The 14,920-nt window shown below is 38.6% G+C and overlaps 1 protein-coding gene across 1 annotated transcript in view; it reads right to left on the reverse strand.

Annotated features, from left to right (window-relative positions):
- pccb (propionyl-CoA carboxylase subunit beta) overlaps window positions 1-14,899 on the reverse strand; it is a 54,392-nt gene extending 39,493 nt beyond the window's left edge. The window contains exons 1-4 of the mRNA XM_078209061.1: window positions 14,624-14,899; window positions 4,842-4,961; window positions 2,047-2,115; window positions 1,038-1,094 (exon numbers count right to left, since the gene is read on the reverse strand). Coding sequence (XP_078065187.1) covers window positions 1,038-1,094; window positions 2,047-2,115; window positions 4,842-4,961; window positions 14,624-14,845 — 468 coding nt within the window. The 5' untranslated portion in view covers window positions 14,846-14,899. The remainder of the gene's footprint in view (window positions 1-1,037; window positions 1,095-2,046; window positions 2,116-4,841; window positions 4,962-14,623) is intronic.
- Window positions 14,900-14,920: the final 21 nt, after the last annotated feature.

Here is a 14,920-nt window from a genome sequence, read left to right on the forward strand (position 1 = left end):
TGTTGACAGTGGGGGATTCAGTGATGGTTACACCATTGAACGTCAAGGGACGGTGGTTACAGTGTCTCTTATTGGTGATGGTCATTGCCTGGCATTTGTGTGGCACGAATGTTACTTGCCACCCCAAGCCTGCATATTGTCCAGATCTTGCTGCATTTGAACAGGGATTTGCTTCAGTATCTGAGTCGCCACGAATGGTGCTGAACATTGTGCAGTCATCCCCACTTCTGACCTTATGACGGAGGGAAGGTCATTGATGAAGCAGCTGAAGATTGTTGGGCTTAGGACACTACCCTGAGGGATTCCTGCAGAGATGTCCTGGAGCTGAGATGACTGACCCTCCACAACCATCTTCCTATGTGCCAGGTATGACTCCAACCAGCAGAGAGTTTGCCCCCGATACCCATTGATTCCAGTTTTGCTAGGGCTCCTTGATGCCACACTCGGTCAAATGCGGCCTTGATGTCAAGGGCTAGCACTCTCACCTCACCTCTGGAATTCAGCTCTTTTGTCCATGTTTGAACCAATGCTGTAATGAGGTCAGGAGCTGGGTGACCCTGGCAAAATCCAAACTGGGCGTCACTGAACAGGTTATTGCTGGGAACTTAGAATTTTTGGGGGGAGAATCCTGGCCCATATCTGTTACACCATCCTTAATTACTATCCCACTTCTGTTAACGTTTCAGTTCAATACCTTTCATCACTTCTGAAGGTAACTGGCTTGAAATGTAAACTGCTTCTCTCTTCACAGATACTGCCAAACCTGCGTATTTCCAGCATTTCTATTTTTATTTCATATTTCCAGCACCTGCATGATCTTACTGACAGTATCCCGGGAAACCTATGGAGGAATTGGGGTATTTTGCTTTGGCATATCTAATATTTCTGTTTGAAAGATAACCATCCTGTATGTGTAGCAGCAGCCGAATCAACTCTAAATCACACAAGTTACACCTACATTAACAAGGGGCTACTTGGGAATTAATGGATGACCCGCACTCAAACAGACTGTCGCTTCCATTCATTTATCCTTTTACCTTGCAGACCTTCTGTGCATGAGCTCCTGACAAACTTCCTCCAAACACTGTAAAATCCTACCAAAAGAAACAAGAATTATAAAATGAGCAACATGCATCAGTTTTGTACAATGTGAAGTTGCTTTGCTTTTTCCATTGCATAACCAGCAAGTTTAAATACTGCAATACTCTTACCCAACATCTAAAAGACAAAAACTGTTCTCACCCTTATGCCGTAGCTTCAAAACACACAAAGTTTACCAAGGCACTTCGTAAGTGTGACCACGCCCCAGCAGGGCACGGAAGAAGTTAGGGATAGATCAGGAAGACAGAGGGATTTAAAAGACAAAACCTAACCGTGCAGGGTCAAGGTGGGCATATGCATTTTAAAACAAACTGATCATCCCACCAATATTTATTTTGTTTGCCAATCCATCTTTTTTGTTAGAAGATAGCAATGGAAAATATTTACCAGTGGAGTAACTGGGCAATTTTCATGAATTCAGCAAAATGTACATTTCAGTAATTTCTCAAATCCTCTACTTTCACAATAGCATCTCCTCATGCATTAGGTAACTTAACGAATTCTCAGAGAAGAATTTTCATTTAGTTAGTATCTATGAGGTCCAGAATGTCAAAAGGGTCAAAGTTTTATATCATTGAGGTCCAGATTATAGAAAATAGCCTAAAATATTGAAAGACTATTCAAGTCTCAACATTAAAGTTACAGAATGTTTTCACCATCTCAATTCAAAAGGAATGGAGGGTCAGACAAAATAGTGAGTTCATGCTCTCATTGATAGCAAAAGGAAGTTTGACAAACATGCTGACCTTTCCAATTGAGATAACCCTGCGATTATTCATTTTTGATCTATTATCATTCTTCAAATTAAGTTACATGCCATACTTCATTTCACCGATGCAATCAAAAAAGAATTATCACTCTGAGATTTAAAGCAAAACCTTGTGGAGGTTCAGATGTGTGAAATCTTTTCAAGAGGAGAAACTAAATTAAAACAAATCTTATTACCTGGCTGAAGACATAAACGAGTCGTCCATTAATTTGGCCCTGACCGGTCACCACGCTATCACCAGGAAACTATAAAATGGTTTAAAAACAAAGAATAAACTAATAACAAGTGAAATGACATTCAAAATATTGTCAGAACATAAATAGTGAAGTTAGATGTTTGACAATGTGAAACATTGTGAATCCATACTGGATTGAGTGTAGGGTTGAGATAGCACCCACTCAGATTCTTCAATGTTCCAGGACATTTTTTGGAACCTGATTGAACATGGAAAAGGAAGTGCTAAAAATAATTATACTTTACAAAAATATTTTGCAGAGTGATGGATTTATTAAACATTATGAACTACACTATGCTTCTCTGCACAGCAAGAGGAGCGATGTCATGACTGTGAATGGAATACTAGCATGCCAACATCAGCATTAAGCAATTTGATTTCAGGAAAAGTACTGTTGGATACAAAAATAAAGTTTTATTCTAACCTATCCCAACAATGTGCTTTCAGCCCAGCTCGGGAGTGTACCCCAGCAATATCATTTCTTTCTTTTAAATTTCTCATGCCAGCCATACCTCGCAGAGGTCATTTGTGGGCAACTTTGTACTTGGGGCCCCTGACATTCAGGTGCTGGATTGATCACACCCCAATTGATTCTCCAGAAAAACTTTGAACACCAGTACAGTTTGATATGAATGAAACTGCCAAAGAAGAGAGGGCAGTATATTAACTCACTATAACCTGTCCCCATCACAATCTTTGTTAATCAAGTACAGGTCTTCCTTCAAAGATATTTGCAATTGGGAACACATTTAAAAAAGCCCTATAATCAACTCACCAAAGATATATTTTAAAGTATTCTGTTTCGTTAAGAGAACTGAATTGCACTTTCAAATTTCCCACATTTACATTGAACAATGTGACTAATCTATTTTAGTAATAGATATGAGGTTATGATGCGTTGGGCCATTAACAAAAATTTGATTCTTTTTAAATGCAGTCCAGTATTAAATTATGATTTTAAACATAAACACTTGAAAACATTCAAGCAGAAAGTTTCTACTTACTGGAAGAACCATCACTGTAACTTTTGAATAACTGTTTTGACTTGGAATGTTTCGCTGTAAAATTTTATATTAATCTGTGTTGGATGTACTTTACCTGTAACAATCTCAGAAATTAAGATATTATGTGAGTAAAAAAAATGAAGAAGAATTAATTAATTGGCAAGTTTACCATAATGTGATACACTGTTTTTGGTATCCTCTCCAAAATGATAAATCATAAACCTTGATAAATATTTTGTTTGTCTCTAAAATGCAGCTTTACAGAACAGTTTGGTGAATGATCCAGTTCTCATACTTTTCAGTAATTGTTCCTTCATTGTCATTAATAATAAAGGAAATCAATGCATAGGTGCTGAGACTTTCAAGTGCCATACTTCATTCTCCCAAACAGAATGCCGAGCCATTCCATTCCTTTGTACCATTAGCATTTGATGTAAGTGATAGCTTACATCAGCTAACGGTGGTTTTACTGAAGGAAATAGACAAAGATTTTTTTTATGTCCAAAGATATTTCACACAGTTGGTGAGCAATCAAAGATCAAACATATGGTTAAAAGGATAGGTTTTGAAGGAGGGCAAGTGATAAGGGAAGTGATATGGGTAGTGCAGAGGGTTGGACACTGTTGTCTCATCTCCCCTGGGTTCAAATCTAACTTGGACTAAGGGGACCTAGTTCTGTTGAACGAAGTTTCCTTAGTTAAATGAGCAGTATCAATCCAATTCATCGTGTGCATATGTACATAATACTACCCCTAATTTGGCACTATTTAGCACACATTCACAAAGGTGACAGGATGTTAGTATAGAGCAATTTCCGAGTGTGGAACAGAAATGTGCTGTTGAAAACAACTGCTGCCCGAAATGGATTTATGCCCCATCAAAAATATCCTCAACTATGCTAAGCATAAAATTCACAAAAATGTAAAAGGAAAATTGAAACCAAATTCAAATCAAGAATTAATTAAGTTGTGAAATTAGGATCATTGGATAGGGCATAAGCAAGCACAAATGGACTTCACTACGACTGAAGTACAAAATTATTGTTTAGCATTCAAGCATACAGAAAAATTTCCTCAAAGACACAGACTATCTGTAATAGTGTAGTCAGATTGCTAGGGCTTGTTTTCCTTCCAAGCACGTTCATTAAGTGGTAAACTGAAAAAAGTAGTTTTCTAAAGCATGTCCACTGAAGCACAACACAATCCACAGCAAGTGGCAACTCTAGTGCACAGAATTACCCTTGCTTTTTTGCCATAACAACATTTTAGCAGGGAACTGTTTCAGCATCTTATTCATTTGTGCCATTCATCTGGCTCACCAAGAGTGACAATGAAAACAAAATCTGAATCAACAAGTTTACATTAATAGCTCAAAATGGAAAGCAATTCTGAGGTTGAGGGGATGGAGTGAATGTTTGGTTTAAAGCATTCAATGTTTTTTTATGGAAGAAAATTATATTCTTCCCATGAATATGTTTTGTTTAATTCTCAACATTACCGATGCCTGAAAGGTCTGAATCTTCAAGCAGTAGGTTTCTTGGAGCCTTGACAATCTTCAGGCCAATCCAAAATACAGCTGCTGTCTCTCTGGAATATAATCTGTAATTTGCATCACACTCGTGTCCATGCAGGGAAAGGGACTGATCTTTTTATCAAAATTTAAAACTGGATATTTGTTTTTGCTATTAAAAAAGAGCATGCCACATTCATAATGGATATCTTGTAGCTGTTACCTTATTGTCTTCTGTGCCCATACCAAAATCCGAACACCTATGTTCTACAAACTTGTCATATTCTACAAAGGAGTCACGATCCAAGAGCAGCTGGACGCGTTCCCTGGCAGTCAGCTTTCCCTAGGTGGACACAACCATAAGTATTAATGACAGGCATGGCTTTAATTAATCTATGCAAATTAATATTTCAAGGAATACAAAAAGAAACAGGAAAGGGGGAAAAGGAAACAAAGAACTATTATTTCCAAAGTATTTTTTATGAGAGCTTATGTATATATTGAAATTACAAAGAATTTGGAATGCCCACAATATTCACTTTGAAGCTTCTTAAGTACTGCACTTTACCTGTTCAGGTACCACTGGTAATGCTACTGCTGAAACCCAACTTTCACGGAAGTTTCTGCAAGTTTCATGAACTACTGCAACTTTCATATATTCAGAAACCAACTCTCCACTTAATTTACCAGACAACTGAACATTAAAACTTGCAACATTCTGAGTATATTTTGTGACTACAGGCAGCTATAACACTATACAACAATTTGCATTCACATTGTGCTTTTAAGTAGAAACACACTTCAAGGCGTAATCAGACAAAACTGGATGCCAAGACAAAGTGGAAGATACGAGGGGGGATGGCCAGAAACTTGGTAAAGTGACAAGTTATGAGGAGAACCTTAAAGGAAAGGCTGGTAAGATGCAAATGTTTAAAAATGGAATTCCAGAGATCAGAATCTTAATCAACTAAAAGCACAAATGGACTGTGGCAGGGGAGGGAAGGATGCACAAAAACCCAGTCACTGAAACAGTAAGGATATGCAACTATACAAGCTTTTGATTGAAATCTGTGTATTCTGCTTTTCATACACAATAAGCAATACTTTAAGCCTACACTCAATTGGTTTAAATGTCATATTCATGAAACAAATCATATCCGCAGGGGCTGTACACATGCTGATGAACACCTTACAAGCAGGAAGAAACACCAAAAAATATACCATCAATAAAGGATCAGCAATAGTAAAGAGCAAAAGAGAAAATCAATAAAGTTGCTCCAAATTCATTGTTATCTTGGCTTAGCTTAGTACTCCAAACAAGACTTGGAATGCAATAAAGACATAGGAATGTAACTTTGTAATTTGTGTGAAATTCTTTTGCCTGAATGTTTTCTCATATCAGAAATGGAACACTTGAATTGAATGGACAGGATCCAATAAACTCCTAAAATTCTCTAGTCTACAGCTGTCTGCACCTAGAGTGTAATTGAATAATTTCACAGAACGGGCCATTTGGCATTAGCTATGATTAGGGACACTGGATTTTTTTTTGGTATAAAAACATTAAGTTCAAAAGTTTAATCATTACTTTAAATTCAAATAACTGACAGGAAAACAAAAATTATTTACCATAGTTAAGGGACTGTCTATTTAGTGAATCAAGCACAGTATTGTGTAAAGTACATGCACTTTGAAATGTTGCCATTATTTAACGTTTAGTTATATGTTGTGAATAATTACAGCAGCTGCCTCTATTTACTAATGCTTCATGCTTAGAGCATAATGTCCAAGGTTACAGGGCAGAGGATAACAGAACCAGGGCGTGCAGTTGTAATTTAATCTGTGCTTTAAAGCCATATATTATAGTCAGAGCAAATGCATGCAAGTGTAGGATTTTCACTTTATATTTTAGCTTTACAGCTGAACAAAAGATCAAACAAAATAATATAAAATAGGGTAATTCCGAAAGGACGATATCAGTATATATTGGGTGGGGTGTTGTTTCAAATACAGAATCCTGGATTTTAACTAGGATTATTTAGAAAAAAAATTTAGCAACATTTTTTGCAACTTTGTAAAGAAGTAATAAGAAAATCTAGTTTAATCTTTCCTTCAGTTTAATATTTCTTCCTCCTCAAAAAGTGTCTGTTCACCAGTCTAGGTAGGAAACAGGAGACATTGAGTCTCTCTCTCAAAGGCACCTTTTAAGCGGAATTATAATTTGTATTATTTTGGCTTAAAGCATTGCATCTTAAATCTTTAACCGAGACCAAAGATGGCACAAACTGTAATACAAATTAAAAAGTTCTGTTCAAAATTGAAAGAGAACTTGATTCAAAAACGGATGTCATTTGAATTGTGCAATAATGGAGACCTATTTTATTACATATGTATTTATAGGTTTTGGCTGAGAAAAGGTCTGTTTCCTAAATAGTCTGAGCTTTTGCTATTCCAGCTGACTGTGATGGACTGGTCACAGGGTTGCCACCTTTGCTGCTGAATAGCTGTTCTAACCACTGCCGGCTAACTTAGCCTAACAGATAACATGACTGAGGTGAATAATGCTCGAGTGCTTAAATAGTAAAAGCTGCATAAATAGTTTCAAAAGCCTCAACTGAAAGACAAATGTCCAGTTTTATCATGTAGATTGGAAGTGCTTACTCTTCTCTAAGATACATTGTTAGAGCAATGCTATGCAAGGGAAGCAAATGTATTTTTTCACCTACCTTCAGAGGGGGAAGAAAATATTATTTTCTTTCCAGGAATTAGTTTAAAAGATTATTTACTTTCACCATCTCTCACATACCCATTTCTAAATCTTTTAGAGATACCCGTATCACAGCTCTTTTCCATAACAATGTAACTTTCAACTGGCCATAAAAAGTCACCAGAAATCTCCACATCTTAGACTTTGTCAGATAATCTTCCAGCAACAGGTTTATCCTAAAGTCTTGTACCTGTGGTATTATTCTGATGTTTCAGGGTTATCATGGAGCTATGTTTAACCTACCCTGTCCCTTAAAGACCATTTTTTCAGGGATTGACAAAAGTGCATAAACCACATGGAGATCAATGGAGATTTATTTTGCAGGGATATTTCTGTAGATTTGAATTGCTGGTTATTGCTGGGGTAGAGATCAGCAAGAAAATGTCTTGCTTTTCTCAAATGTAATTTTGATTTCATACTGATTTTATACATTGTTACAAATGCAAATCCAATTGTAAAAAAAATGATCCACTGCATTTTAGCAATAGTACATCACAATCATGCTCCAAATCACAAATTATTCAAAAGCAAAGGCTCAGGAAATTCAATGATTAAAATAAAAGATGGTTCCTTGCCCTCAGAAGTCCTCTCAGGAAATGACGATGCCTCCAGAAGCAAAATCTGCGACAAACAAATAACCAAAGTGGTTCTGCAGCAGAGTGTAAATTCACACTCACTCCACACCAAAGAAGATGGATGTGGTTTGGTTGGAGCAAACGTTGCACAAATTCCGTAACTAATCAATAAATATGCCTCCTTGCTCAAAATAAAAACATACCAATAGTGTTGAAAATGCACACAAGGATTAGGGTCACAAAAAAAAAGCTATATTGCTGGCAAACTGACAGCAGTGCTCCAAAAAGTCTGTTCCATCATAAACATCTGATAGGAGCTCACATTGGCACTCATATGGTTCTGTTTTTTTTCCACTGTATTTGTTCAAGGGATGTGAACGTTGCTGGCAAGACCTGCATTTATCAGAATAGCATGTAACTTGGGAGAATTTGCAGATTTGGTGGCATTCCCATTTGTTGGCTGCTCTTATCTTTCAGAAGGGTTGGGGTCACAAGTTAGGAAGATGATGTTCAAGGAGCCTTGGTGAGTTGCTGTAGTGCATTTTGTAAATGATGCACACTGCCACCACTGGTGGAGGGAGTGAATGTTTAAGGTTGTAGTTGGGCTGCTTTGTCTGGGATGGTGTGGAGCTTCTTGAGTATTGATGGACTCAGTTATTCAGGCAAGTGCAAAGTATTCCATCACACGCCTGACTTACAACTTGTAGACAGACTTTCGGGAATCAGGAGTCGAATTACTCGCCACGGAATTCTCAGCCTCTGATCTGCTGTTACAACCACCAAATTTATATGGTTGAACCAGTTAATAGTAATCCCCTTTATCGTGGAGTATTTGGTGATGGTAATGCCACTAAATGTCAAGAGGAGATTGTCAGATTTTCTCTTGGAGTTGGCCATTGCAAACCATTTGTATAGCAAGAATGTCACTTGCCACTTAGCAGTTCTTGTGTGTTGATATAGACTGCTTCAATATCTGAGGAGTTGTAAATGGTACTTGAAGAATGTGCAATTATCAGTGTACGTTCCCCACTTCTGATCATATGTTGCAGGAAGAGGTCATCAACAACTGAAGATGGCTAGACCTAGGTCACCACCTGAGAAACTACTGCAGCAATATCGTGGGTGAAATAACCAGCCTCCACCAGCCATTTTCCTTTGTGCTAAGAATGATTCCAACCAGTGGTGCTTTCCTCCCAAAACACACTGACTTCAATTTTCTAGGGCTCCTTTATGCCATGTTCAAATCCTCTCGGTGTCAAGGGTAGTCTCTCTCCAACCTCACAAATTCAGCTCTTTTGACCATGTTTGGACCAAAGCTGTAATGAAGTCAGGAGTCAAGTGGCGCTGGCAGAACCCACATTGAGAATTGATGAATGCCAAGTGCCATTTGATAGCACGTGCTACAGATCATACCTGGGCAATTTCCACATTGTTAAGTAGATGCCAGTGTTGTAGCTGTACTAGAAAAGGTTGGCTATAGGCTCAGCTAGTTCTGAAGCACAAGTCTTCAGTGCAAATCAGTACTCCAGTCAAGATTTGCCTTCAGCCAATTCTTGATATCACATGAAATCAAATTGGCTGAGGACTGGCATCCACAATGCGGGGGGAACCACAGGAAGAGGCAGAGAAAGATCATCTGCTCTACCCTTTGGTTGAAGATGGTTGGAAAAAAACGCTTTAGCTTTGCCTTTTGTGTTGTTCTGGGTTCTGTCGACATTGAGAATGGGGGTGTTTATGCAGCCAGTTAGTTGTTTCAATTGTCCACGACCATTCATGACTGAATGTGGCACAATTGCAGAGCCATTTGCTGTGACCCATTGGTTGTGGGATCGCTTCAATCTATAGAATCATATAAACCCTACAGTGCAGAAGGAGGCCATTTGGCCCATCAAGCCTGCCTCGACAATCCCACCCAGGCCGTATCTGCATAACCCCACATATTTACCCTGTTAATGTCAGGGGAATTAAGGGGCAATTCATCATGGCCAATCCACCTAACCCACACATCTTTGGACTGTGGGAGGAAACCGGAGCACCCAGAGGAAACCCATGCAGACACGGGGAGAACATGCAAATTCCACAGACAGTGACCCGAGGTCAGAATTGAACACGGGTCCCTGGCACTGTGAGGCAGCAGTGCTAACCACTGTGCCACCGTGCTACTTCTGCTATCTATCATGCACGCAATTGTGCAATGGCATCTTATTTTAGGTATGCCTTGTGCTGCTCCTGGCATACTCTCCTAAACTCCTGATTGAATCAGGATTGGTCCCTTAGCTTGATGTTGAGGTTACATATTTTGGTTGAATACCATTCTGCTCATGGATTCCCAGTTGTGTACTGCTAGATCTGTTCTGAATTCATCCCAATTAGCATGGACCACCAAAAATTCATGGTGTCCTTTATCAGTGATCATTTAAACCAATTAACCTGGGATACAGTCAAATCAAGAATATTCTTAAGAGTTCACTACTTCAGCATTCTAGGCTGTTAGCCTGGTTAAATCAGATACATTATCTCAGTTGGAGATAAGTTTTGGGAGTTAAATGCTCTTCAAATACTTTCACGCAGCAGCTCCAATACAAGCACGTCTCCAAACGTGGCCGAAATGCCAAGAGTTCTGACCTGGTTTGTCTTGAAAATGACAAGTGACCTCTCATCAGTTGTTAATCGTGATTGTGTTTATTATTAAGCAAATCTATGGCTTGTACCTTGGTATCCCACAACATTTTTTCTAAACACAACGCTCCCAGGAAAGACCAGTTGAAAGTTGCAAAGACAAATATATGTGTTATACTTGCCTGCCGATATTAAAAAACATCCTAGTTCATAAAATATGCAGGGGAGTGGAATGTGATTCCAATCCAATGGAGCTCCACAGCAAGTTAGAATAACAATGAGGAAAATTTTCACCAACGGGTAAAACAGAAGTCTAATTAGGCTCTATTTAATTTCATCCCATGATCTGTCTGCTCAAGACAGTGAGCATGAAACATGCTGCACCTTGCAAAACAGAAAACAAAAGATACAAGAACAACAATGCCAAACATAAAAGGGGACAAGGACTTCAACATGCAAGAATTAATGTCAGGACACAAAGTCAATGTAAGACGATATGATAAAACAAGGACACTAAGATTATCATGACCCAAAACAAAGGAGGAAAAAGACACTTGGGGCATTTAAAAATTGTTATTTAACAGAGTCGCTCAGAGGCATGGAAATTTAAGATCCTTTGTAAAATAAAGCAACCAACAGCCAAGTTTCAGAATGACATCACGCTCAGATTTCTGGTTGCTGGTGAATAGGACGTGTATCATTTCTAGATTTCTAAAAACTATCTGCCAAATTGTAAATAAAACTGGACCTACAAAGTCAAAGTTGCAAGAACTTAACAAACCATTCCCACAGGAAACATTGTTTACAAACAATACAAAAAACAGAACAGTACAAAATATCTGTACATCCCATGACGTCAGACAGTGAGACAATCACTGTCTCATCACATCACAAGATACAGATTTGATTGCAATATATCTTTGCAAATATGAAAATGTAACATGTAAGATCATACAGGAGGAGAATATAGGAAAGTAGTGCACAACAAATATCTGTTTGTGTTAATTTTAATTCCCACGCCTATTTCTACATTCATTGCCTGCAACTTTCGTTACCTATCTCTTTCTCCCCTTTTTCTCAAAACAAAAAAGCCACAAAAAAACATTTATAATAATTTTTTACGCAGTTGGAATTTATGGGGTACAGCAGCAGTATTCAGCCAAACATACCAGCTTCAGCGATGATATTACCCATGGCATTTCATTTCTTAAATTCTAATTTCAAACCTTGTGTGAAGGTCCTTGGCTTAGCAATAGATCTATCACTGCTCAGTCCAGAAAGGCTAGAAATACAGGCCTACTCTAAAAGGTCAAACATGGGGCTAACACATCAATACAGCACAAAGTACACTGTGTCATATAGCTAGATCCCCAAGATTGATTCCTTTATTGCTTTTAAATGGCAACCAAATTGATACTTGTATTGTAGAATAATTCCAGTGATATCCCAGTGCAGCCCGATAGTGTTTGTATATTATCACCATGAAACATATGAATTACTGGAAATGATATCAAATGCTCTTACTGCTCACCTATAAGCCCATTTTATTAGCACACCATTGTTAGTCATCTTGTTTCTATAACTGAATATTTGTGAAGTAAGCAGAGAAAGGTAATTAGGTGCAACAATTGAACAGGAAAAGGCCGGTCAACCCCCTAAACCTATCCATTCTTCTATTGATTTAAATGCCATTTACCCATCCATCCATCTCCACCAAACTCTCCCTCTTAAAACTCCTCAAACAATCCATTTAAAATCTTGTATGTGTTTTCTCCATTTCTTATCAGAGCTTCATTTTTCTTTGACCATCTAACAAATTAAACAACTGCAAGGAAATAGCAGCATAAAGGTGATCCAAGCCTGACGAGCAGTGTCTTATAAACTAAGAGCTCATACTCCATTGAAATAAAGAAAACAGGGAAGAGTCACAAACATATTCAAGTGAAGAAAGTGTCCCTGGATATTGATTTAAGCAAAAAGCATTTTATGAAATGCTTGAAGCTTGTTTCACAGTTTCTTACATTGACAATCTGATAGACTGCATCAAAGAGGAGTGTTGTGTAAACAGTGGAAACTTTAAAACTTGGAATATCAGCCAAGGTTGTAAAGGTACATATTTTCCTCAACCCTTTTTTTGACTGAAGCTATTCAAACCAGATTGATAGAAGTATCACTGAGGCAAACTCCAGATCTCCTGTTTACTAGGCAAGCGTTGCAACCAGTTAAGCCACTATCTGTAATATGGTCCACTGTTTGGTTAAACATTTAACCGATTATAGGGAACAATTCATTATTTATTAACTATTCATTAATTGCAGCAATTCAAAGATGACGTGTGCAGCACATTTACCAGAATAATCACTGGATCCCAAATATTCAACTACAAAAAGAGATTACATAACCTAGGATGGTATTCCCTGGAATTTAGATGATTAAGGGGCAATTTGTTCAGAATTTTCAAGATATTACAGGAAACAGAAGAGTAGTTAGAGAAACATTCTCCGCTCGTTGAGTCCAGGAAGACAGTCTAAATGTCAAGAGATAGACCTTCAGGAGTGAAATGAGGAAACACCACAGGGGGAGTCAGAAGCTTCAAACTCTCTTCCTCAAATGGAATCTGATGCTAGATCAATGTTAATTTTACATCTGAGATTGATAGAGCTTTATTAACCAAATATATTATGGGATATGGGACAAAGGAGGGTATTTGGAGTTTGGCCACAGATCAAATCATGGCCACCTTACTGAACGGTGGAACAGACTTGGGAGGCAAAATGGCCCTCTCCTATTCCTTTGTTTTATTTTTACAAACACACCAATACAAGCTGAAACTGAATAAAATAAACTTCCAAAGAGAGACAGGCTTTGTTATACACTGTAGAAACCGAGGCAACATCAAGGAGAGAGAAACAATGACTAGATACAATTAGATGTGGATGCTGAGATGGATGTGTGGAGTGACAAGAAAGGGCAAGCTCAGGAACCAGTACATCAGATTAGTGCAGATTGCGGCAGCATCAAGGAGTTAAGAAATATAAAAGCTATGGTCAGTGAGAGAGAGGACATATGATGACAGGAAGTTCCTAAGACCAGATGGAATGATGTGGTGGCGAGAGGCTTATATACAGTAGGATCGGAAGAGGAATAGGTGACTGACAGGAAGCGATGGAGAAGGATGATCAACCAGCATTGTGGCAACCCCAAGTAAAATGGGAGAAGTTGAACGGAGAAAAAAAAACATGGACACAGTAAAGGAGATTTTTATTAGAGAAGCTACACTAAGAAAAATATACTTAGCAAACTAAATGTTTGAAGACTGAGTCCTTACTTAAACAATGAATGCTGGTCTTGTATGACTTGACAATACAGGTATTCAGAGCAAATGAATGCTCAGCTCAAACGCATGTTCTCATTTGTTACCTATCTCTATAATTTTAAAATTTGTAAATACCGTGTTACATTAATGCATGTAATTATCAGACATTTTTCTAGTTGTAAGAAATATAATTAAAACTTCCTTGCGAATTAAAAACGCAAACAAAATTTTATTAATATTTGATTTACAACATTAAAAAAAACTCCAACAAAATAACTGACGTCGTCGAGTTCTTGAACACTTGTTACGAAAATGCCCTTCACACAGCCGGGTAAACATGGCTAGGTAAACTCTTCCCAACACCCAAAAACAGATTGTAAACTAACTTAGTTTAGCTCCCATCGTTTGCCCCACGATGTATCCTTCGTCTTCTTGAGTTAGAGAGAACAATTCAATTAACAGATACGCAGAGTCTTCAAGACGGGTTATGTTATTGCACTGAAGTACTGGTGATTATTCAGTACAATCAGGATTAGTGATCCAGCTGCTCACCCTTGGGGACGAGGACCCCTCGCCAGGCTTGGGGACCATAATCGCAGTTTTTAACGATAGCGAACTTCCCAGATTAAACAACAGCAAGAATTAGAGAAGAAACAGGCTTGAAGTCGTTACGGTTTAAATAATTCCCAGCCGGTAAAACACCGCCGTGGATGATATGCCAAACATACCCGCTTGTGCTGGGCATCTATCCTGTGCTGACCTCCACCCAACATCGCCCTCTGAGACTTCTGATCGATCCTCTCTTGCACGGTCAAGTTGCTGACTGAATACCATTGCCTCCGCTCCTCGGTAGCTCTGACCGCTGACAAAACGGATGAGGCGTATTTACTAACCCGCCAGCCGCCTGTCAGCAACCGGGAGCAACATAACACCGCCAAGCCCGCCGCCATGATCCAGACTGAGCTCCGAGACTCCCGGCGAATCAAACACACCCCCGAGCTCGCGGGTCGCGTCAGTTGATCGAC

The sequence above is a fragment of the Mustelus asterias genome, chromosome 3, assembly GCF_964213995.1.
Source record: "Mustelus asterias chromosome 3, sMusAst1.hap1.1, whole genome shotgun sequence".
Classification (NCBI taxonomy): domain Eukaryota; kingdom Metazoa; phylum Chordata; class Chondrichthyes; order Carcharhiniformes; family Triakidae; genus Mustelus; species Mustelus asterias.